The following is a 26,303-nucleotide window of genomic DNA, read 5'->3' on the forward strand; positions in this document are numbered from 1 at the left end:
GCTGCCTGTTGCTGAGACTAAGTCCTGGATGAGCTCAGTTGAGAGGTAGTGCTCCCTTCTGCCCAACCTCTACTTGTGGAACAGAGAATCCATCTCATAGTGTAATGAGAATACTAGGACCCAGATCACCTTTGATCAAGCATATGAGGCTGTCGACATAAGAAATCCAAACCTGCAGAAAAATTTTATAGGAGTTTATTAGAGTTTATTTGAGCCAAAACAGAAGATACACCTGGAAGCAAGATCTCAACAGACTGAGAAAATTGCTTTGGAGAATGACAGTTTGCAGTTTCTTTTATGTATTTGGAATTAAGTAGTGAACTAAGAAAGATTACATGAAGGTGGAAGAAAGCAAGGCTTGGCTTGGATTATAGGATAGTTAACAAGACTATGTGCTCCTCTGAGGTGGTTGCAATTCCTAGGGGTCTGAAAAAGAGGCGTTTCAAAGGCATGCTAACCTGGTTGCATGGAAACAATGGACAGGGCTTGCTTAAGGCAAAGATAACTCTTTTACTAAAGAAGTTATATGCTTGGGATGTGACTACCCATCATGAACTGCTCAGTTAGGAATTCATGATCAGATCATCTGTTGAGGTTACTTTCAGTTAGATTTATTACAGTTTACCCTTTTCATCCTCAAGGCAGTGGTACTATGCCAGGAAAGGCAAGCTGAGAGGCCCTTAGGCAGCTGCCCTCCTCCATTGAGGGCTCAGATCCTAGACAGGGGTAGTAGGCAGAAAGAAGCTTTCCATGGTCTCTACCCCCATTTCCAGAGCCCTTGCTCAGAGATTTTACCAGGAGGATAAGCAAGCCATAAAATTGTTTCTTATTTCTTCCCAAAGGAACTGGCTTTTCTGTAACAGAGCGTGAAGAATCTTAAGGCTAAAAACACTCTCAAGAAGAGTGATTGTTGTGGTGGAAAGAAATCTGGAGGATATTCATGGATCTAATGAATGCACAACCTAGACTGTAGGCTGTTTGTTTGTAGGAGAGACCTGAGGAATAAGACAGCTAGAGGAGCCCTCCTGGAGTCAGAACAAATATCATTATCAAACGCTGACCTCAGCAACTATTTCTTGGAAGGAACCACAATTTGATTGGATTAGTTTGTAGAGGAATTTATCCCCTAGGGCACTGTTGAAAACAATAGAGCAATCAGCTTGCAATTAGTGGAATTTAACAGCTGGATATAATTTGGAAAAGAGGGGGAATAAAGCTCTGTCAAGGCCACTGTTGTTTTAATGACTGTGTTCATACCCAAAGTTCACCCATTGGAGGCTTAACAGTGTGTATGTGTGTGTCGGTGGGGGGGGGGGTAGACTTTGCTAAAATAGGCCAACCAGTCACAAAGCAAATAAACAAGGAAATAACAATAACAAACTATCGCTGGGGAGAGTATCCAGAGTTGCTACAATATATTGTCTAATATGACAAGTTTTTAGCAAAAATTATGTGACATGCAAAGAAGGAGGAAATATAACCCATACACTGGAAAAAGAAGAGCAAGCCACAGAAACTGTCTGTGAGAGTGGTTAGATATCAGATATAATAGAAAAAGACTTCAAAGTTTTGTTTACATATTTATATATAATATCCAAAAGAAAATATCAATAAAGAGATAGATATTATTTTTAAAAGAACCAAAAGGAATTCTGGAGATGAAAAGTACAATAACCAAAGGAAAAAATTCACTGGAGGGCTCAACAATAAATTTGAACAGCTAGAAAAACCATTAGCAACCTTGAAGTCAGATCATTAGAGATTATGCAAGCTGAACAACAGTGGGAAACAAGAATGAAGAAAATGAACAGAACCTCAGAGACATGAGGCACACCATTGTGCATACCAGCATTATGTGTAATAGGAGTACCAGAAAGAGAGGACAGAGAATGCATTTTTGGGACTACAACATATAGAAATTTAATATATGTATAATATATCTGCCAATAGCAACACAAAGGAAGTAGGGAACAAAGCTGTAACGGGCTAAAGAAATGACTACAGATGGTAAAGTAATAATTACAAGAATGTATTGTTGACTTTGCAAACTTAATGGATGTAAAACATAACAATAATAGTATAAAAGGGGGGCAAGGGAATACAGTTATATAGCAGTAACATTTCTATATGTCACTGGAATTAAGCTGGTACGAATCTGAAGCTAATTATGAAATGTAAAAATGTATATAGTAAACCTTAGAGAAACCACTAAAAAAGTAACTAAAAATATGGTTAAAAGGTATTAAGGTATGCTACATTTAAAAAAATAACCATGGCGGGGTGGGGGGGTTTGGATCAAAATGGCGGCGTGAGGTGAGCCTCTGTAAATCTCCCCTGGAATTTACAAATAATCGAACAACAATAACTCCACAAAGAACTCCCTGCACAGCAGAAAGCAAGAAGAAGAGACCCACTACTGAATTCACCGAAAGCTGGGCGTTCACAGAAAGGTGGGCGAATCGCAGGAGTGGGGGAGGAGGAAAGGGAGAGGTGCGGAGATGGAGCCGTGGGCGGACGCAGGACCCAGACCTAGCTCAGTGATCCGAGCTCGCTGCATCCTGGAACTACCACAGCTGTGGGAGAGGGAAGAACTCAGACTTCTAGGGCTCCGCTTATAGCCCAAAGGGCTGAGGGGGCAGCATATAACACGGCTGAACCCAACGCTCACGGCAGAGACCTCGGAGAAAAGACTGAGGGAAGAAGGCTGAAAACGGTGGTTTAAGCCCTCACTGCCCAGCAGAGAACGGAAGCCTTAGGCACTGAGACTAGCCGCCCCCTCCCTACCCTCCCAGACCTCGCCCCGCACCCACCTGCCCAGTGCTAGAGGCGGAACAGTAGCAGTGTCAGATCAAAAGAACAGAATATTTGCTGTTCTGAGAACTGTGGACCGCAGACAAAGATTGGCAGCCCAACAAGTTCCGGCAGAGAGAAGGGAGCTGTGGAAGCAGGACTGGCTGTGGTGGTGGTCGCAGCCATTGCTCTGGGCCACCTCTCACAACGCACCCTGCCCCTGGCCCCACCAATCTGGGCGGATCCCTGCAGGAGTAAACAGAAGTGCTGAAACATACGGGCTCTGAATCTGGTGCAGGAAGAGCTTTGGAACTTCAAAAGCTCTCCACATACCCACACGGACACTGCGCCCTGTGACACAAGCGAACTATTAACAGAAGAGAAGCCCATCTCCCAGGGTATCCCCCCATTGTGTGAGAAGCTGGAATAGTGCAGAGAAAACACAGCACTACTGTGTGAGAGAAATAAAAGGCTGCAGTCAGAGAGAAAATAAAACATTCTACCAACAAGTACTGGAAAACAAAAGAAAGACCACTTCCTATCAACCTGTTGCTAAGGCCACTCCTATACATGTCTAGGAAGAGAAATAATAAATCAGTAATTGCCATGAATAACCAAACCAACAAGACAGCTCAGAAAGAAAGTGAAAAGTCTCCAGAAAAGGAACTTAAAGATATGGAAATATGTGACCTAAACGAAGGAGAATTCAAGATTGCAGTTCTGAAACAACTCAACGAGATGCAAGAAAACACAGAAAGGCAGTTTAATGAACTCAGAAACACAAGCAAAGAACAACATGAGCATTTTACAAAAGAGATTGAAATTTTAAAAAAGAACCAAATAGAATTTCTGGAGATTAAAAACTCAATAGAAGAAATTAAGAATGAAATAACCAGCTTAGGTAGCAGAGATGACCAGATGGAGGAAAGATTCAGTGACACCAAAGACAGAAACCCGGAAATGACACAGATGGAAGAAGAAAGACACTTGAGACTTAAAAGAAATGAAAGAACTCTACAAGAACTTTCTGACTCCATCAGAAAGAACAAAATAAAAATAATGGGCATACCAGAAGGAGAAAAAAGAGAGAAGAGAACAGAGAATATATTGAAACAAATTGTTGATGAGAACTTCCCAAACTTGTGGACAGAACTGGATCCTCGAATCCAAGAAGCAAATAGAACACCTAATACCCTCAATCCCAACTAACCTTCTCCAAGGCACATTGTATTGAAGCTGTCTAAAATCAACGACAAAGAAAGAATCCTCAAGGCAGCCAGGGAAAAGAAGACGGTAACCTACAAAGGAAAGCCCATTAGATCATGATCACATTTTTCAGCAGAAACTCTAGAAGCCAGGAGGGAGTGGAACCAAATATTCAAACTATTGAAAGAGAGAAATTATGAGCCAAGAATAATATATCCAGCAAAGATACCCTTTAGATATGGAGGAGGAATAAAGACCTTACCAGACATACAGAAGCTGAGGGAATTTTCTAATACACGACCTGCACTACAAGAAATACTAAAGGAGGTTATTCGTCCACCATCAACAGGGACAATTTGTGGCAACCAAAAGATAAAAAGGGGGAGAATAAAGGCCTGAACCGGAATATGGGAATGGAGAAAGTAAGTGTGCTAAAGAAAATGGAATACTATAAATATCAAACTTTCTTTTACTTAAACTTAAGGGTAACCACTCAAGAAAAATCCAGAACTGAAATATATACTGTAATAAAAGAAGAAACAGAGGGAAACATCATAGAATACCACCATACAGAAATAATAGACAACAACAAAAAGGCAAAGAAACAATGGAGACACAGCCTTACCAGAAAACTAAAGATAGAATGACAGGAAATCCTCACATATCAATAGTTACCCTAAATGTAAATGGACTGAACTCACCAATAAAAAGGCACAGAGTAGCAGATTGGATCAAAAAACTAAACCCAACCATATGCTGTCTCCAAGAGACACATCTCAGCTATAAGGACAAGCATAGACTCAAAGTAAAAGAGTGGAAATTGACACTCCAAGCAAATGGTACCCAGAGAAAAACAGGTGTTGCCATAATGATATCAGATGAAACGGACTTCAGGGTGAAAAAGATAACAAGAGACAAAGATGGATATTTCATAACGGTAAAGGGGACTATACAACAAGAAGACATAACAGTCATCAATATTTATGCTCCCAATCAGGGAGCACCGAAATATACCAAGCAACTATTAACAGAACTAAAGAGAGAAATTGAACAAAACACAATTATACTAGAGCATCTAAATACATCACTGACAGCTATGGATAGATCATCCAAACAGAAAAGAAATAACGAAAAAGCAGCCCTGAATGACACATTAGATGAAATGGACATAATTGACATATATAGAGAACTTCATCCTAAAACATCAGACTATACATTCTTTTCTAGTATACATGGAACATTCTCAAGGATAGACCATATATTGGGACATAAAATCAGCCTCAGCAAATTTAAGAAGATCGAAATCATGCCAAGCATATTCTCTGATCACAAGGCTTTGAAATTGGATATCAACTGCAAAAAGAAAGCAGGAAAAAACACAAATACATGGAGATTAAACAACATACTTTTAAAGAATGACTGGGTCAAAGAAGAAATTAGAGGAGAGATCAAAGATACATAGAAACAAATGACAATGAAAATACATCCTACCAAAATTTTGGGGATGCAGCGAAAGCAGTTTTAAGAGGGAAATTTATATCATTACAGGCTTATCTCAAGAAACAAGAAAAATCCCAAATAAGTAACCTCACGTTACACCTTAAAGAACTAGAAAAACAAGAACAAGTGAAACCAAAGGTCAGCAGAAGAAAGGAAATAACAAAAATCAGAGCAGAACTAAATTAAATAGAGAACAAAAAGACAATAGAAAAAATTAATGTGAGAAAGAGCTGGTTCTTTGAAAAGATTAACAAAATTGACAAACCCTTGGCTAGACTCACTAAGATAAAAAGAGAGAAGACACTAATTAACAAAATCAGAAACGAAAAAGGGGAAGTTATCACGGACACCACAGAAATACAAAGGATCATCAAAGAATACTATGAAGGACTATATGCCACCAAATTCAATAACCTAGAAGAAATGGACAAGTGCTTAGAAACATATAGCCTTCCAAGGCTGAAACATGAAGAACTGGAAAATCTAAAGAGACTGATCACCAGTAACGGAATTGAATCAGTCATCCAGAACCTTCCCAAAAGCAAAAGTCCGGGACCAGATGGCTTCACTAGTGAATTCTACCAAACCTTCAAAGAGGATCTAATACCAATCCTGCTCAAACTGTTCCAAAAATTTGAAGAAGAGACAGTACTCCCTAACTCATTTTATGAGGCCAACATTACCCTGATACCAAAACCTGATAAGGACAACACAAAAAAAGAAAACTACAGACCAATATCTCTGATGAATACAGATGCAAAAATCCTAAACAAAATTCTAGCAAATCGAATACAACAATGCATTAAAAAGATCATTCATCACGACCAAATGGGTTTCATCCCCGGGGCTCAAGGATGGTTCAACATCTGCAAATCCATCAATGTGATACATCACATAAACAAAATAAAGGACAAAAATCATATGATTATATCACATGATGCAGAAAAAGCATTTGACAAGATACGACATCCATTTATGATTAAAACACTTAATAAAATAGGTATAGAAGGAAAATACCTTAACATAATAAAGGCCATATATGAAAAACCGTCAGCTAATCGCATAATTAATGCTGAAAAACTGAAGCCCTTTACTCTATGTTCATTCCTGAACGACAGGGCTGTCCCCTATCACCTCTGCTTCTCAACATAGTGTTGGAAGTCCTTGCCAGAGTAATCAGTCAAGAGAAAGAAAGAAATGGCATCCAAATTGGGAATGAAGAAGTTAAATTGTCACTCTTTGCAGATGACATGATGCTATATATAGAAAACCCTAAAGACTCCACCAAAAAGCTATTAGAAACAATCAACGAATACAGTAAAGTTGCTGGCTACAAAATCAACATACAAAAGTCCATTGCATTCCTATATACTAACAATGGAATCTCAGAAAAATAAATACAAAAAACAATTCCTTTTGCAATTGCAGCAAAAAGAGTAAAATATCTAGGAATAAACTTAACCAAGGATGTGAAGGACCTATATGCTGAAAATTATAAGACATTTTTGAAAGAAATTGAAGAAGACACAAAGACATGGAGAGACATTCCGTGCTCATGGATTGGAAGAATCAACATAGTTAAAATGACCATATTACCCAAAGCAATCTACAGATTTCATGCAATCCCCATCAAAATCCCAATGGCGTTTTTTAAAGAAATAGAACAAAAAATGATCAGATTTGTTTGGAACCACAAAAGACCCTGAATAGCCAAAGCAATTTTAAGAAAAAAGAACAATACTGGAAGTATCACACTCCCTGACTTTAGCTTGTACTACAGGGCTACAATAATCAAAACAGCATGGTATTGGCAGAAAAACAGACGCATAGACCAATGGAATAGAATTGAGCACCCAGAAATAAAACCACATAAATATGGACAGATAATTTTTGACAAAGAAGCTAAAAACATACAATGGAGGAAAGACAGCATCTTCAATAAATGGTGCTGGCAGAATTGGATAGCCACGTGCAAAAGAATGAAACTGGACTGCTATCTGTCACCATGTAGGAAAATTAATTCAAAATGGACCAAAGACTTAAGCATAAGACCTGACACAATAAGCTGCATAGAAGAAAACATAGGTACTGAATTTATGGACCTTGGGTTCAAAGAGCATTTTGTGAATTTGACTCCAAAGGCAATGGAAGTAAAAGCTAAAATAAACGAATGGGACTATATGAAACTTAAAAGCTTCTGCACAGCAAAAGAAACCATTGACAAAATAAAGAGTCAACCAACTGAATGGGAGAAGATTTTTGCAAACAGTGCCTCCGATAAGGGGCTAATATCCAAAATACACAAAGAACTCATGAAACTCAACAACAACAACAAAAAACAAACAACCCAATTGAAAAATGGGCAGAGGACCTGAAGAGACATTTCTCCAAAGAGGACATACAAATGGCAAATAGACATATGAAAAAATGCTCAACATCACTAATCATCAGAGAAATGCAAATAAAAACCACAATGAGATATCACCTCACCCCAGTCAGAATGGCTATCATCAACAAGAGAAATAGTAACAAGTGTTGGAGAGGCTGTGGACAAAAAGGAACCCTCATACACTGTTGGTGGGAATGCAGACTGGTGCAGCCGCTATGGAAGGCAGTGTGGAGGTTCCTCAAAAAGTTACGAATAGAATTACCATATGACCCAGCAATCCCTCTCCTGGGTATCTACCAAAAAAATCTGAAAACATTACACATAAAGACATGTGTGCTCCAATGTTCATTGCAGCTTTGTTTACGGTGGCCAAGACATGGAAACAACCAAAATGTCCTTCTATAGATGAGTGGATAATGAAGTTGTGGTATGTATACACAATGGAATATTATTTGGTGGTAAGAAAAGATGATATAAGAACATTTGTGACAACATGGATGGATCTTGAGAGTATAATGCTAAGCGAAAGAAGTCAGACAGAAAAAGCAGAGAACCATATGATTTCATTGATATGTGGTATATAAACCCAAAACAACAAAAGAAAAGACAAACAAATGAGAAACAAGAACTCATAGACACAGACAATAGTTTAGTGGTTACCAGAGGGTAAGGTGGGTGTGGGGTGGGAGATGAGGGTAAGAGGGATCAAATATATGGTGATGGAAGGAGAACTGACTATGGGTGGTGAACACACAATGTGATTTATAGATGATGTAATACAGAATTTTACACCTGAAATCTATGTAATTTTACTAACAATTGTCACCCCAATAAATTTAAAAAAATAAAATAAAATAACCATGGAACGCAAAATAAAACCATAAAGGAGAAACAGAGGAACAAAAAAACATGATGATGGGAAATAAGTAAAATGACAGAAGTAAATCCAGCTATATCAACAATGGCGTTAAATATGAATGGATTAATCATCCAATCAAAAGACAGATGGTGTCAAACTGGATAAAAAACATGATTCAACTATAGGTTGTCTACAGGAGAGACACTTTATTGATTCAAAGATACAAATAGATTGAAAGTAAAAAGATGGAGAAAGATATATCATCCCAACAGCAACCACAAGAAAGCTGGACTGGAAATACTAATACAGTACTCTGCCTATCCACAGTTTCACGTTCCCTGGTCACAGTTACCCACTCTCAACCATGGTCCAAAAATATGAATTGGAAATTTCCAGAAATAAATAACTCATAAATTTTAAATTTCATGCTGTTCTGAGTAGTGTGATGAAATTGCATGCTGTTCCACTCTGTCCCACTTGAATCATGCATCATCCCTTTGTCCAGGGTACGAGTATGCATGCTGTATATGCTGCAAACCCATTAGTCACTTAGTAGCCATCTGCCTTATCAGATTGACTATGGCAATATTGCAGTGCTTATGTTCAAGTAACCCTTATTTTATTTAATAACGGCCTCAAAGCCCTAGTGTAGTGATACTGACAATTCGAACATAAGAAAGAGAAGCCATAAAGTGCTTCCTTTAAGTGAAATGGTGAAAGTTTCCTACTATCTGTAGTTTCAGGTATGCACTGGCGGTCATAGAACATATCCCCCCATGAATAACAGGGTCTACTATATCAGACAAAAGCAACTTTAATACAAAAATTGTTACTGGAGGTAAAGAGAGACATTGTATAATGATATATCAACCCATCAGAAAGATATAAAAATTTATAAACATATCTGCACCTAATAATTGATCACCAAAATCATGAAACAAAAACTGACAGACATGAAGGGAAAATAAACAATTCTAAACTAATAGTTTGAGACTTCAATACCACATTTTAAATAATGGATAGAAAAACTAGACAGAAGATCAACAAGGAAATAAAAGACTTGAACCACATTATGAAACAATCAGACCTGACAGACATTTATAGAATACTCCACCCCACAGCAACAGAGTATACATGGAATATGGAATATTCTACAACATAGATGATATGTTACACCATAAAACAAACCTCAATAAATTTAAAGGCTAAAAATAACATAAAGTATGTTTTCTAACCATAATGCAGTGAAATTAGAAATCTATAGCAGGGAAAAAAGTTGGGAAACTCACAAATATGTGAAAATTAAGCACCACACTCCTAAATAATCGATGGGTCAAAGAAGAAATCAAAAGGGAAAACATAACATACCAAAACTTACGGAATCTAACTAAAGAAAAAGATCTCAAATTATAACCTATCTATCCACCTTACAACACTGCAAAAACAAGAGCAAATTAAACCTGAAGCAAACAGAAGAAAGGAAATAATAAAATTAGAGTGGAAATTAATGACATGGAAAACAGAAAAAAAAGATAAAGAAAATCAGTGAAAACAAAAGCTGGTTCTTTGAAAAGATCAACAAAATTGACAAACTTTTAACTAGAGTGACTAAGAAAAAAGATAAAACACTTGAATAACTAGAATCAGAAGTGAGAGAGGACATTACTACCAACCTTACAGAAATAAAAAGGAATATAAAGCAATATTAAGAAAAATTATATGCCAGCAAAAAAAGGAATCCTCTTTTTCAGACCCCTCAGAAGCATAACAACCCTCAAGAGAGCACATAATCTTGTTTACTATCCTGTACCCTGCCTTGCTTTGTTCCAGCTTCATGTAATCTTCCTTATATTCCCTAATTCCAAATGCTTAAAAGAAACTGCAAAACAGCCATTCTCCAGAACATTTGAGATCCTGCTTTCCAGCAATTATCATCAATTTGGCTCAAATAAATTCTTATAAAAATTCTCTACAAGTTTAGACATTTCTTACATCAACAATAGTGATAGAAAACTAATACAGATTTGGCATTGAAAGTACCAAATACCTAAAAATGTGGAATTGGCTTGGGAACTGAGTAGTGGGGGGAGGCTGGGAGAATTTTAAGGAACATTATTTCTTTGAAATAACTGTAACTAAAAATATACACCTTAAAGACCCTGCTAGTATGGGTCCAGAAGGATATGAAGAGCACGTTATTGGAATTTGGGGGAAGGAGATCCTTATATACAGTAGCAGAACGATTAGTGAAATTATCTCCCACAGTTAAGTGAAAGCAGAACTTGTAAGTAATAAACTTGGTCATTTAGCTGAAGAGATTTCTAATCAGCGTGCTGAGCTATGGCCTGGTTTCTTCTTACTTTTATAGAAAAAAAAATGTGACAGGAGAGAGACAAATTGAGGGAATATCTGTTAAACAAAAAGGAAATAGGGCTTTATGATTTTGGAAATTCCCATCCTAACCAAATGGCACAATACACTAAAATTAAGAGATAACATCTGAAACTATGACATTGAGAAATAGCTGAGGGTGTGGCTGGTATAATCCTTTGCTGAAACCTCAAAAGATAATGATGTCAGAGTATTCAGTCATACAAAGTTATTTTTGAGAGAAAAAGTATGACTCACATGTTAATTCAACCAAACCTGACAGCCTCTAGGAAGCTTCAGGGGTCTAGAGGTCAGACAAAGAAGTCGGAGATTTGAAGCATGAGAAGGACTTAACGTGCCACTGCTGGCTTTACGATGGAGGGCAGCATGTGGCAAAGAATGTGCAAATCATTTAGGAGCTGAGAGCAGCCATACTCAGGCACCTCAGCAGGAGCCAAAGATAAAGAAAAAAGATCTCAGAAATGTTTGTGAGTATTTATTTGTCCAATGGAGTAAAACCCAGTGCAGTATGTCCAAGATTCACAAGGTACTAAAGTAAATTATATCAGCAGAAACACTGTCAGCTTCAAATGAACGACACAGAAAGAGTACAAAATGAAAGGAGGATGTCAGACTCCCAAAATTGTCCAGGTAGGAAGCAGCCTGATAAGACTGCTTAACTGGGAACACATGCTACCTTTGATAATAAAGGAAGGCTGAATCAAAGGACAGAACCAAGAGATCAGAATACAGAGCTGATAGTTCAGAGGACAGAGCCATGAGTACAGAGGGTGAAGCTGAGAGTCACAGAGGATTATTCCCAGGCCTTGAAACCCAATAATGGCAGAAGTCCAGCTGTTTTGGGCTAATGACCCCTTTTTATCTTCCATTTTACCCATATTTTGTCTATAACTGTTATCTCGTGCCTGTCCAATTATTATATGCTGGGAATTTGGTGGGCAGAGAATTTGTGTCTTTAGTTTCGCAGGTCAACAGATGGAGAGGAATATCTTCATGAAATGTACTTAATGGATTATCCACAGGATCCTCACCCACATCTGGTTTAAATGATTTAGATGATAAGGTTTTGATTTTTGAGCTAATGCTGTAATGGGATGAGATTCTTGGGAACACTGGGAAAAGGTGAATATGTTTTGCATTTGGCAAGGACATGGTTCTTTGCAGACCAGAAGGCAGACTGTGGTAGGCAGAATTTTAAGTTAGCTTATTAAATTATCAGTTGGTGGTGTATATACACTTTTTTCCCAGTTATTTAATCAAACACTAATCCATGTGTTTCTGTGAAGCCATTTTGCAGATGTAGTTAGGGTCTCAAGTCAGTTGACTTTAACATAGGAAGATTATCTGGGTGGGCCTGACCAAATTACATCATCCTTTTAAATAAGGGATCCAGAATAAGAGACAGAGAAGACAAGAGATTAGAAGCATGAGAAAGAGTCAATGTGATATTGTTGACTTGAAGATAGAGTGAGCCTCACACTAAAGAATTCAAGTAGCCTCAATGAGCTGAAAAATATAGGACCACAGTCCCACAGCTGCAGAGAACGGAATATTGAAAACAAGCTAAATGAGCTTAGAAGCAGATTTGTCCCCAGAGCTTCCAGATGAGAACTTAATCTGGCTGACATCTTGATGTCAGTTTTCTGAGACCCTGAGCAGAGAACAAAATCTTGCTGTGCTAGACTTCTGACTTACGGAGGTATGAGCTAATAAATTAGTGTTTTGTTAATTTGCTAAGTGTGTGGCAATGTCTTGTGCAATAATAAATGATTATATCATGGGACACAAACATCTGTACTATCTGTGCCTTTTATGAAAGGTCCATCTACAAATCTATTCGTCAGATTTCCTCATCATTAATTTTCCAATTTAATTCTCTCCAAGTCATTTAATCATTTAATCATTGCACATGAGTGCGAGTAGATCGATACCTACAGCCATTATGGGTTGTATAGTACAAAGAGGACAACCATATGAACCACACAAAATTCTATCCACTGGTAGCATGTGTCTTTTTCACTAGTTTTCTGAGTCATTCCTGAGAGGGGCTATAGTGCAACTGACATCCACTTGCACCTACTATCAACATATTAAGAGATTCATCCATGAACTGGAGCATTGTTTTATCCATATTTTTCTAACTGGTCATGAGGAACTCCCCATGAGGCCATCCATATATGTTGGTTGAGAGAGAGACAATGAAATAGCAGGAGTTGGTATCATGTAATTTACTTGTGTCTTCTTGACTTGGGCCCAGTCTTTCAAATCCATTTGCAATTAATGGTAGAAAGCTGGTACTCACACCAAAAATTATTATTCAACAGAGTAGATTAAAACAAATTTATACCGGGCATCTCATTTGTGAGTAGAATTAATACCTCATAATCAGGTGCTAAGTCTTTGTGAGGATCTGGTAACAACCTAGGAGCAACTTCTCAAATGGAGACTAGTTTCCAAGAGAAGAGGGCACAGTTTTACTCTAAAACCCTAGGGGTGTGTCTTCTAATACCATTATGGGCTTTCTAAAGCTTCACAGACTCTGTCTAGTGGGAATACAATTGAGTCTGTGGGGTTATGAGGCTAAAGTGTCAGATAAACTTGCACCATAGTCTGGATCTACTGTAGATCGTTTTCTTACTCTAGGTACCACTCAATACTGGAAATCATATAGAATCCAAACACAAAACCAGTATGATATACGTTGTCTCTAAAATCCAAGGCCTTGATTCCCACAGGTGTGGGGAGCCATGATTTCTTGTTATTTTAAAGCCTTGCAGACTGGCTCAGTTTATGATTAACTTGTTTCAGCTTCTAAGGCATTATCTCTGCCTGCACCTGGAGGGTGCTTGCAAGCTGCTGAGAAAGTAGGTGGGAGTGACCGGTTCTCGGACACTGAGGACTGAAGACTAGCAGGATAATTGGTGGGCTTTGTCATGAGATAATGACTTTGGGAAAGTTTCAAGGATTTTGTAGTTTGTATGTAACAGTCATAAATTTACTCTTAATGAGATAATGCATACTTATGATTGTTAAGCTGCATGTACACAGATGGTATAAATTGGTGAAAGAAAGTAAACTCAGTGCTTCAGCATCACTGAAGACCGGCCGCATCATCATAATTGTGAGTGTCTTTATTTAATTCCCACTCCCCCTTTCAGGTTCTTCGTTGATTTGTGGCTGCTGGTCGGCCACAATTGGCACCCAACGTGGGGCCTGAACACGGGGGAATCAGTGAGGAACACCGTACAGATTGGGCCCAGCTCGGTTATAGAGTGTTGAAGGTACGGTGAGTAGGACACTGTCCCCTCGGTCGAATGAGTGTGTGAGTGAGTGATAGCTCCACGACCTCGTGTTACGGAGCTTGTTTGGGCTCGAAACTGCGTTTCCGGTTCTGTCTTACGGCATAACGGCGATCAGAACTCTGTTCTGCCTGGTCGGGGGGTTATACCGACACGCCTCTAGCTACGACAGATTTGGTCCCGAGAGGGGCACGGCCAGACGGGCATCTGATTGATCTATTTGTGTGAAAGAAGGGCCGAGTTAGGGAAAAGAGAAATAGGTCACGCTATCAGCAAGGACCGTTAGAAGGTTTGAGAAAATGGGTCACGCCAGCAGCAAGGACCTATATGTTAGAGGCCTCAAAAAATTACTTGCCGCCCGTGGCAGCAGGGTGAGCAAAGAGCAATTAGATAAATTTTTAGAATTTGTAAAGGAAGTTTGCCCATGGTTCCCAGATGAAGGTACCGTCAGCTTGGAGACTTGGGAAAAGGTTGGAGAACAATTACAAGGCTATTATAGTGTCCAAGGACCTCTGCGGGTCCCTGTAGAAACATTTGGATTGTGGACTTTAATCAGAGATTGCTTGGATCTTAAAAGGGAAGGCTGTAAGTTAGAAAGAGTAAAACAGGCAGGGAATGAAGAAACCCTTCCGTTTGCCGCTTCACTGGAAGAGCTGGGAGAAAGGGAGGGGGCTGATTATGCTGAGAAAACTTTTCCATCTGCCGCCTCTCCGGAGGAGAAAGAGGAGGGGGAAGGAGTCAGATATGCAGAGGGACTTGCTAAACATAATAAAGAGCCTGTTAGCCAGAAACCTCCAGATAAACACTGGGAAGATTTAGACCCTCAAGATCAGAAAGATTTAGTGGTGGCTGCAGCTCATAAAAGCAGACGGCTTGTAAATCCTATAGTTACACTTACAAAACAGATAAAGATGATTCAAGGACAATTAGTCAAACTCAAAGTTGCTGTGGGTAAAGAAAATTGTCCTCTGGGTCCCCAGATTTCTTTAAGAGATCAGTGGGATCCTCGGGGTAAAGACCCTCCCGCCAAGTTATGTTAAACCAGGATCAGATTCTGTTGTGCGCTCCCCTCTTCAATTGGCTTGCAAAGAGACTCATAAGCAGGGAGAGTCTTTAAAACAATTTAGAGTATATCCTGTCTTTAACAGGCTTGACCAGACAAAAAATGTGTTTAGAAAATGGAGGCCTTTTCAATAAAAACAAATAAAAAAAATTAAAAGAAGCTTGCACACAGTACGGTCCTATCGCCCCTTTTACAATGACAATTTTAGATGCTATGTCTAGTGAGTCGGCTCAGTGGTAAAATTCTCGCCTGCCACGCAGGAGCCCCGGGTTTAATTCCCAGCCTCCCCGTTAACCTTTTAGTACAGAAGCAGCTTGATAAAGGCCATATAATTAAATCTACTTCACCCTGGAATTCCCCCATTTTTGTAATTAAAAAAAAAAATCGAAAAAATAGAGATTGTTACAAGATTTTAAAAGAGTAAATAAAACTAGCCTATAAAAAGATATCAGTGGCGAGTCTTTCCCCAAGACATGGCAAATAGCCCCAACTTGTGTCAGAAGTTTGTTAGTAAAGCAATTGATAACACCAGAAAACAGTTTCCTTCTGTTTACATCATTCATTATATGGATAACATTTTGTTGGCCTGTAAAAAGAAAAGGGTGTTGTTAGCTTGCTTTGTAAATATAAAAGAAAACCTTCTGGCCTCAGGTCTTATTATTACACCGAAAAAAGTACAGAGAAGTGAGCCTTATTCTTACTTGAAATTTCAGTTGTTTGCTCAGTATTTCACTCCACAAAAAATAGAGCTTAAAAAAGATCATCTTAAATCTCTTAATGATTTTCAAAAGTTGTTGGGAGATATTAATTGGCTGCGCCCTTCTTTGGGATTAACTACTGGAGATCTTAAACCACTGTTTGAAATTTTAAAAGGAGATTCTGATCCGACCTCCCCCAGGTCTCTTACTGAGCCTACAGTGAAGGCTTTCTCTAAGGTTGAGAAAGCCATTCAGCAAAAAATTCTCTTTATTTTGCCAACAATTTTTCATTAATCATGTTACTGGCATTCCTTACAATCCCCAGAGACAAGGGATTGTTAAACGCACTCATGGCACATTAAAAAAATTTGCAAAAAATAAAAAAGGGGGAGTTATATCCCCTGATGCCCCATAATTACCTGTCTCATTCTCTCTTTATTCAAAATTTTTTGACCTTGGATGCCCATGGTAAGAGTGCTGCAGAGCGCTTTTGGCATCCTTCCACTGCCACTCAGGCTTTGGTCAAATGGAAAGACCCACTTACAGGCTTTTGGCAAGGCCCAGATCCAGTCCTCATATGGGGCCAAGGGCATGTTTGTGTTTTTCCACAGGATGCAGAAGGCTCTCGGTGGCTGCCAGAACGATTGGTGCGACATGTGGACCCTCTACCTGCTGATGACATTGATGACCCTCAACAATGCAGAAGAAGACCAGACGTATTGGGCCTATGCACCTGATCCACCAATCCTCCACCCTGCTGTATGGGATGGTCCTGAGATTCCAGTCTATGTCAATGACACTCACGCCCTAGGATTGCCTTCTGATGGACACATAAAACAACATTTAAAAAGTTTTGTAAATCAGGCACTCCCTGCAGTCAGGTGACTGATTTACAAGATGGGACTAGAGACTGGTCTAAAAAATCTGTTAATGTATCTGCTTGTGTTCCTTCCCCATATACACTTTTGATTGGAAATATTAATGTACACTTTGTAGAAAATCAATTTAATGTTTCCTGTAATAATTGTTCTTTAACAAATTGTATTTCTTGGGTGCCGTTAAAAACTAATGTTATGATACTTAAACAACCATCTTTTATTATGCTTCCTGTTAATATCTCTGGACCTTGGTATACTAAAAAAAATTTGGCATGATGCTAATGTGTCTTTAGATATGTTTCGGCTTCATGATAAAATTCAAAATATGAGAGAAGCTGAACCCTTAAAATTTGATACAGCTCAGGCTGCTTCTGAGTTTATTGATGCTCTTAGAAATGCTATGCCATCTATGCCTCATATTACCAATTCTGTTATGATTTTTCTTATATTGGGCATCTGTGTCTGTTTGGTTCTGTGCCTACTCCCCATCCTCATTAAATGTTTCATCAGCAGGATGTTAGACTTGCGAGCTGACATCCATCAGCTTGAGCTTAAGACAAGGCCTTAAGTCTCTCTCTCCCCCTTGTATGTATTGGGACGGGTTAGCCAATGACGGGTAAATCCTGGGAGGTCCTTCAACACCTAAGACAGGGCTTGTATTAAAAAATACAAGTTCCAAAGATGGGTTAATTGATGAGATGGTCCCGGGGTGCCTAAGACAGGCACCGTCATCTTATATCTCCTGTAATATGGATTTTGCTTCTATAAAATAAAAAAGGGGGAGATGTGGGGAGCCATGATTTCTTGTTATTTTAAAGCCTTGCAGACTGGCTCAGTTTATGATTAGCTTGTTTCAGCTTCTAAGGCATTATCTCTGCCTGCACCTGGAGGGTGCTTGCAAGCTGCTGAGAAAGTAGGTGGGAGTGACCGGTTCTCGGACACTGAGGACTGAAGACTTGCAGGATAATTGGTGGGCTTTGTCATGAGATAATTACTTTGGGAAAGTTTCAAGGATTTTGTAGTTTGTATGTAACAGTCATAAATTTACTCTTAATGAGATAATGCATACTTATGATTGTTAAGCTGCATGTACACAGATGGTATAAATTGGTGAAAGAAAGTAAACTCAGTGCTTCAGCATCACTGAAGACCGGCCGCATCATCATAATTGTGAGTGTCTTTATTTAATTCCCACTCCCCCTTTCAGGTTCTTCGTTGATTTGTGGCTGCTGGTCGGCCACACACAGGCTAAGTGGAGAAAGGTCTTCTGAAGGTATAGCAACTGCTATTCCTCCAGGGAAGCCCTCACTCCTGGCCTCCCACCCTGGCAGGCACGCTTCTGTCACTTTGTGAGTTTGTGTTCCTGTGGCAAACACAGAGCCCTGTACTGGGTCCCTTTACAGCACAGATTCCAGAGTTGTTGTTTCACTTTGCAGAGCCTGTCTTCCTGGGGTTGAGTTCTACTCTGTCCAGCCCAGGAGCTCACTTTGGTGCTGCTGAGTGTATATTCTTTACTAATGGCAGCTCTGGCTGTGAACTGCAGTAGGCCCTGTGCAGTATGTGAAGCCCATGACTTCCCAGTCCTTTTGGAATTGTAAGTAAACCTTGCTAGACAATTTAAGTAATTTGTCCAACGTTATTTATGTAGACAGGGGCTAAACTTGGAGAAAAACTTGAGATTCCTGAATTAGTCATTATTATTTACACTTTTATTAAGTACCTACTCTTTGTTAGGTACTATCCTGGGCACTAGGGATACAAGTATGCAATGGACTGGATATGCTTTGAGATGCAGAGTCCAATGCAGTGTTTCTCAATTTTTTTTTAAAGTACAGACCACAGTTCGAAATAGATATTTTCATCACAACTCATGGTGCATACTCATACATACATATATAACTGAAACACAGATTTCACAAAACAATATTCACCCTAACTACCTGCAATGCAATTTTATATTTTCTATTTAACTCTATTCTACTCTATTCTATCTTGTTTCATTAAAAAATTGCTAGTCTTGATTAACTGAACTAATTTCAAAGCCTAACGCATGGGAGAGGGGTAACTGTGGTTTGACAAACATGGGTCTTTTTAATAATCTGTTAAGTCTTATATGGTGCATATATTTATCCTTTCAGGCACATATTTCATGTGAAAGTGGGAGTGGGGAGCCTGAAGTCTCCCTCTAAGCCAGTGCTTCCTCAAACTTCAATGTGCATAGGAATCACCCGGGGATCTTTTAAAGTGAAGACTCTTACTAGGTCTGAGGTAAGACCTGAATTGTGCAGTTCTAATTAGCTCTCTGTTGATGCTGATGCAGCTTGTCCATCCACCACCTGTTTACTAATACCCTAAAGATCTAAAACCCAAATATGTTGATGGGTTTGCTAAACTGCTAAAGTCGGGCCTGACAAGAGTTTCCTGGAGGAGTGAACACACACACACACACACACCAGCCAGCCAACTCTTTTCTCTCCTGGCGAGGGGCTTTGGCTTGGCCGGGACTAGAGGAGGCTTTTATTTAGCGGTGGGGGTGACATGAAAGTGAGATAAGAATTTTTCGACCCGGGAAGCAGAAGTGCTGCTCCTGGGTTTTACAGGGAGTAAAGGAGGAGCAGTGATTGCATGGGTAATGAGTGATAATAACTAACATTTTTTCTAAGCCCTCCTTGTGTGCCAGGCACTGTACTGCGCAACTTGTGTGCCTCTCATTTACTCCCACAAGAACCGATGAGAATGAATTGACCAGAGCAATGGTTGTGGAGAAGCCTAGTCCCCTGCTGGCGGGAATTTGTCAGACAGTATTACACACTGCTGAACCAGGCCCCAGACATGCTCCACAGATTTTATGGAAGGACTTCTTCTTATGTCCATGGGGGACTGGATTCAAATGGAAAGCCAGCAGATGCAGTGTACAGACAGAAAGAAGTCCACAGGAAAGTGATGTCACAAAACTTCACAAATAGCCACGCTAAGATGTGCCATGTTGATGCTCATGCCGCTCTGAATGATGGTGTGGTGGTCCAGGTGATAGGGTCACTCTCTGATAACAACTCGGCTTTGGGGAGATTCATGCAGACATTCGTCTTTGCTCCTGAGGGCTCTGTGGCAAATAAGTTTGACGCTCACAATGATATGTTCACAATGACACCAAGATGAGGTCATTGGTAGCTTTGCCACTGAGCCTCAGGAAGAGTCTAAGGAAGCAACAGAGGAACCTGAAGACAGACAGCAGACACCGGAGGTGGTATCCGATGATTCTGGAACTTTCTATGATCAGACTGTCAGCAATGACTTGGAAGAGCATTTAGAGGAAACTTGCTGAACCAGAGCCTGATCCTGAACCAGAACCAGAGCAAGAACCTGTATCTGAAATCCGAGCACCTACAGATATAGCTCAGACAGTGCAGGAAGACGTGAGGACATTTTCCTGGGCATCTGTGACCAGGAAGAACCTTCCACCCAGTGGAGCTGTTCCAGTTATTGGGATAACACCTCATGTTGTTCAGGTACCAGCTTCACAGCCTTTCCCAGAATCTAAGCCTGAATCTCAGATTCTACCACAGAGGCCTCAGAGGGATCAAAGGGTGTGAAAACAACGAATAAATAAGTATTCCTGCCCAGAGGGGCCTAGACCAATCCATGAGGCTGGTGATGTTGAATCCCGAAGAATTGTGACACCCTGACAGTCACCAACTTTTCATTGGCAATCTACCTCATGAGGTAGACAAATTAGAGCTTAAAGATTTCTTTCAAAAATACGGGAATGTGGTTGAGCTGCCATTAACAGTGGTGGGAAATTACCCAATTTTGGTTTTGTGTTTGATGATTCCAAGTCAGTTCAAAAGGCCCTTAGAAACAGGCCCGTCATGTTCAGAGGTGAGATCCATCTGAATGTAGAAAAGAAAACTCGAGCTGCTTGAGAAGGGGACCAGAGAAATAACTGCCTGCGGGGACCTGGAGGGCGTCGAGGTGGGCTGGGTGGAGGCCTGGTGCAGAAACCAGGATTTGGAGTGCGAAGGGGAATTGCTCCAAGGCTGGGAATTGCTCTTCACTGATCTTCACACGCAGCAATTTAAATTCCCTGCACTTGCAGAATGGTGAATTTCTTCAAGCATCCTTTGGTATCTTACAGTATGAACCTGGTCTCCTACAAACTGCTTAAGTATATACAATTTTACTTTCTGTGTTAATGGTGTGTGTGTTACCTATCTCTCTCTTCCCTCTCTTCATCTTTTAGCCATTCACTTCCAATTTTGTGGAAGATATTTTAGGAAAAATGGATTTTTAAAGAAGAAGAAGAAAAAAGGCTGAATTTCCTTGCTTTACTTTGCATATACAGAAGGGATTTTTTTTTTTCAACAGCTATTTCCCCAAAGGAACGTGTCTTGCTTATCACTGACATTTGGTATGTTTCATTCATTGGGATATTTCTCATTTGTTTCCTACATGTTTCAAAAGCCTTTGAGAAATACAGGATTTGATAAACATTGAAGGAAGGAAAAACCCAAATTGTTTCTTCTTTGAGAGCTATAACTACCTTCTGGTATGGAGAAACTGCCATTGGAAAAAGTGACAATTTTGATTTTTGCTGGTCTTGTTAAAAACTGAATAAAAGGTGTTAGTAGAGTTTTTTTTTTCTTTTGGTATGCAATCACAAAACAATTCTAAAACTGACTGTTTTTACCACTGAAATTTAAATTGTGAGATAGGTTTTAAATGTCTAGAGTGCAACTGATGCACTTCTCTTGAATTGTTAGTTTTTTTGTGAAGTAGAGTATTTTCATATTTAATTTCTATTTGTAAAACAAACAACAAAAAAAACCACCACTACCACCACCACACCCAATCCGAATAATACAAAACCAGAGCAAAACTGCCTTCTATTTATCTTTGATTCCAGTATTGGCAATTGTTTAAAGAAAAATATGTATTTTTTAAAAGTCTAAATTTGTTTTTTCAGGTTCAGAGTATGTTGGGAAACAGAGACTCCCTCTTTCACCTTGTATGTCTTCTGTTCATTTGTTATACCTTATTCTGAAACTGAGTCTCAAACTGGAATGCCTTCAGGACAGATGCTTCTTTAGAGGTCCTTTGACTTAAATAATTCAGTATTTGTATTAAGTTTTATTTAGGTGTCTATTCAGAATCTTCATCATAGCCCATGAGAAAGAATGTGATTTTAGTATTGGACTTTGCTGATATGCTTTTGTGTCTGCTAGTTTTCTTTTCTCCTTTTAATCACAGCCATATAGTAAATTTTCTATTTTGCTATGGTTCTCTTTTATTGATGGGCATGCAGTGGGTGTTTCTTGGAAATGGCCAAGTTTTATTAAAATGTTTTTGGAATAAAATTAAGAAAGAAAGGTTTCCTGAGAGACAGAACTCAACCTAAGAAAGAAAGAGAGAATAGCACAGCCTCTATCATACAGATATATTTTTTGTTGATCTAACTTGCAATATCTGAATTTGGTGAGAGGGATATTTATATATGCAAAAATACACAAACCAACAAAATACAGATGAATGATCATTTTGCTTAAAAATATCTGAAAGGTATTGAGCCCCAAGTAACTCTAGGGACATACTCACAGGTAACTGGGTAATTGTAACTCTAAAGTGGTGAGAAGATTTTATCCACACTTCTATAGGGGTCAAGGATGGGTACTCATTGGCTCCGGAGAAATTGATAGGCTTTTGGCAAGTTAAGGCCACCAACTCACTAGACATTGTCGGTAATTTATAAGGGACCTAGGAAAAGGGGCACAGTGCCCAAGAGATATGGCAGTATCTAGGAGAGAATGACACCCATCTCTCAGCTGCCCGATTTGTTCCTGGACACAGGGAGACCACTCTCAGTCCTCCTCCAAGTATCTGGTGTGGGAAGTATTCCTCCCCCAAGTATCTGGTGGAGGCTGGGTCACAACACAGCTCACATACTCAGTACCTCATCTGACCCACTAAGCAGACCTGTGAAACAAGTATTATCCCCATTTCACAGATGACAATACTGACCCTTACATCAGTGGGTCTGTTATAACTGCCAGGTTAATTCCTCTAAAAGTCCCAGAGGTAATGTGTTTTACATATTATTACATATTCTTACAACAGGAAATTTAAGTGTCTTCATTGCCCTCATAAACTCACTGAACAGTTCAATCACTTGTCATGTATTATTTTCTGGTTTTAGATATTTTTTATTATGACAAATATAACCCATATATCCTTTAGGAAAAAGTGATGAGTGACAAAAGCAAAGAAAAAGAATCACACAAGGTGGGAGCCACGGGATGGTAGTGGACCCAGGAGAAGGGGCCTCAGTGCCCCCTGACATGGTTCCAACTCGGGGACAACCTGGGGATGGGCACGCCTGCCGAGGAATGGCATGGAGGTGCCTAACCATCAGGTGACTGCACTCATTCCTGAGGACAGGCAAGACCTATTTTGGGCCACCATAGAGGAATCGCCTCTTTTCAGTGTACACACCTTCAGGGTTTTCTCTGTGCCCAAATGCATTAGGCAAACAATGTTTTTACAAAAATGGGCTGATACCGTATATGCGGTTCTGAAAACATTTTTCTTTGTTATTTTACAAAGTACCATGGACATCTTTTCCATGCACGTGGGAGGAAATCCCCTACTGAAACAGAGTGCTGTAGTTGGATCAAAAGGCTACTGGCAACAAGAGTGACACCTAAAGCAAACTATCAGCTTAAGGTTAAAGCACATGGCCTGGCAAATGCCTGCCAGGGAAAGCAGGGTGGGCAATATTCTCATTAGAGAAATCAGAATTGAAGGCCGAGGGCGTTAAACATATGGGATATCATGTAAGCCCCTTTGGCCCCTACCTCCGCCCTTCACTCCCCTGACACCCCTTTGGCCCTTTGGGGCGAATGGATCTTGCACATCTCTTTGCATCCAATGAAAACCACCCATTTTCTGTTTTTTCCTTAGCTCTTCCTGAGCCCGTGACACATCTCCACATTCTCTCATCTCACTGCCCACATGCCTTTCCTGTAAGTCCTCCTGATAGTCCTTGGGGGAATCGTCTGTCCCCCTGTCTGTTTTTCGTTTTGCTTTCCGAGGCACATAATCTTCAGCCTGGCGCTTCTCGGCAGCCCGCGGCTCGCTCCCTGGCTTTGCCTGGGGTTCTGACTTGCCCTCACCACGTGCTTTTCCCTCATCTTCAGACTTGCCCTGCTTTTCTTGCTTCCCCGCATCATCTGGCTGTCCCTCATCATCTGGCTGTCCCTGGTCCTGGAGCTGTCCCTCATGTTCTGGCTTCCCCTCCACTTCAGGCTTTTCTTCCTCATCTGACTTTCCTTCATCTTCTGTATTTACTTCATCTTCTGGCTTTCCTTCATTTTCATTGTAGAGTCTTTCCATGTTGAGATGTCCCCTCCTTTTCCTGTCCTGGGGGGTGGGGTGGGGTGGGGGTAAGAGGAGACAAAGAGGAGACAAGGGAGACTGAAGGCTGGGATGTGAAATGCAGGGCCAGATAGTACTGGCATCTCGCCCCTTGTCAGGGTTCCCCTGACCTGGCCTTCTGCCACCCTTTCCATCACCATTCCTTCCACACACGTGAGCCAACCGTTTTCCTAGCAGGCCCTACCACCTTCTGTACCATCCTTCGGGGTGGTGGGGTGTGTGTATGTTGTATGTGGAGGTGGGATGGGTGTGGGCCCTCAAATTCTGCCCAAGCTGGGCCTCCACACTCCCCCTCAGTTCCTGTCCAGGGCCTCCCCCCCTTTCACTGACCTGCAGGAATTCTGACAGGTTCCTCCTCCTTTTCTAGCCTTGCAAGTGCTGGTGACACACAGGCAGACCTGCAGATAGGAGACAGAGGCAGGGGCTGCGGGCTCAGTGGACTGAGAGCCCTTTCCCCAATCCACACCCTCCACATTCAACATTCAATGTTTCCCTCCCCTATCATTCCCTCCCTCCCTCCCCCAGCCCAATCACAATATTTGTTTTCAGGCCTCCAACACCAGCCCAGGATACTTTCCAAACTACTGGGCCTCTGTGTCCCCCTCCCCTGCAGGCAACCTGCCCCACCCTCACCCCCTTTTCGCGAAGGTCAATATTTCTTCATAGGCGCAGTGTGTGAGAAGGGGGTGATTCCCAGAACATGCCTACGTTTCACTGTCGCACTGCAGGGGCTCCACCCCATTTTAGGCTCGAGAATGGATGGAGGGCACACAGTTGGGGAGCCGAGGAGGCGGCAGGGTCTCTAGCGGGGTGCTCCCTCCCCACCTGCCCATGCCTGCGCCATGACCCCCTTCTCCCCAATCTTGGACCCCTCGTTCTCCCCCCCTCTGACCCCCGCCCCGCAGCGGCTCACGGATCCTGCTCGCATCCACCCCCTCCCCTGCCCGGGCCGCCGACAGCGCCCAGCTGCACACTGACCTGCGGCCCGGGCCAGGCCCGCGCCTCCTCGTGCTCGCGGAAGCCCGCCCGCCGCCTGGGCAGCTCAGGGAGCTGGTTCCACACAGGCGACGGGAGCGGTGGGCGCCAGGACGGCACCGCAGGGCGGGCGCCAGGTCTGCAGCCCACAAGGGCGCCCAGCCAGTCACGTGAGCGCCGCGTCACCCGAGCTCAGCCCCGGACCCGCCCTCCTCACTCCCATCCCCGAGGACCCAGCAGGGGCGACCCGGGTGCGGGTGTGGTGGCAATGGGGGAGTCACCGAGAGAGCAGGAAGCGGAGGCTTCCTGACCGCAGGTGCTGTATTTACCTGGCACATCTTCTCAAGTCCTCGCCCAGCATTCCTGTGAGATGCGCATTCTCGCCAGGTGTGACTGCTGATCACAGGGAGGGTACCCGACTTCGCCAAGAGCGCTCAGCCACAGAGCCCCACAGCCGGCTTCCAACACCGGCCCTGCCTGACTCGAGCCCTGGCGGTGGTGCCCGCCAGGAAGCTGCGCGGCCACCTTGAGTAGCGGTATTCCTGGGCCTCCCCTCTTCTCACTCCATACGTTCTCCCTCCCTGGATGATCTCTGTTCGTTTCCCACTAAGACAGATGATTCCCAAGTCTGTATCTCCAGGCTATTCCCTCCCCTGAGCCTCAGACCCTGGTTGCCAACTTTCTATTGGACACCACTGCTTGAAATGCCCTCCCTGAGGGACCTCAAAATCCATATACTCCAAACTGATTTCACCAACTTCCTTCTTGTCTTCTCCGTTTTCCTCTCTCCACATTGGAAACTTGCACCCCAACATTTGACCTGTTTT

General features: G+C 41.3%; 1 protein-coding gene and 1 pseudogene across 3 annotated transcripts; one reads left to right on the forward strand and one right to left on the reverse strand.

Moving 5' to 3' along the window:
- The first annotated feature begins 19,520 nt into the window (after positions 1-19,520).
- Positions 19,521-21,434, forward strand: LOC117020961 (ras GTPase-activating protein-binding protein 1-like; annotated as a pseudogene).
- Positions 21,435-22,523: 1,089 nt separating this feature from the next.
- TCEAL6 (transcription elongation factor A like 6) lies at positions 22,524-26,082 on the reverse strand. Of its 3 annotated transcripts, none has more exons than XM_033103740.1 (3): positions 25,806-26,082; positions 24,832-24,899; positions 22,526-24,486 (listed from the first exon to the last, which is right to left on the reverse strand). In XM_033103740.1, the coding sequence occupies exon 3, from the start codon at positions 24,457-24,459 to the stop codon at positions 23,881-23,883; it is 579 nt and encodes a 192-aa protein (XP_032959631.1). In that variant the 5' UTR covers positions 24,460-24,486; positions 24,832-24,899; positions 25,806-26,082; the 3' UTR covers positions 22,526-23,880. The 3 variants fall into 3 exon arrangements, with proteins under 3 accessions (XP_032959637.1, XP_032959631.1, XP_032959622.1); XM_033103731.1 differs by lacking the exon at positions 25,806-26,082 and adding an exon at positions 25,480-25,633; XM_033103746.1 differs by lacking the exons at positions 24,832-24,899; positions 25,806-26,082 and adding an exon at positions 25,480-25,635 and having other exon boundaries at positions 22,524-24,486.
- Between the last annotated feature and the right edge of the window lie 221 nt (positions 26,083-26,303).

This window comes from Rhinolophus ferrumequinum, chromosome X (assembly GCF_004115265.2).
Source record: "Rhinolophus ferrumequinum isolate MPI-CBG mRhiFer1 chromosome X, mRhiFer1_v1.p, whole genome shotgun sequence".
In the NCBI taxonomy this organism is placed as follows: Eukaryota; Metazoa; Chordata; class Mammalia; order Chiroptera; family Rhinolophidae; genus Rhinolophus; species Rhinolophus ferrumequinum.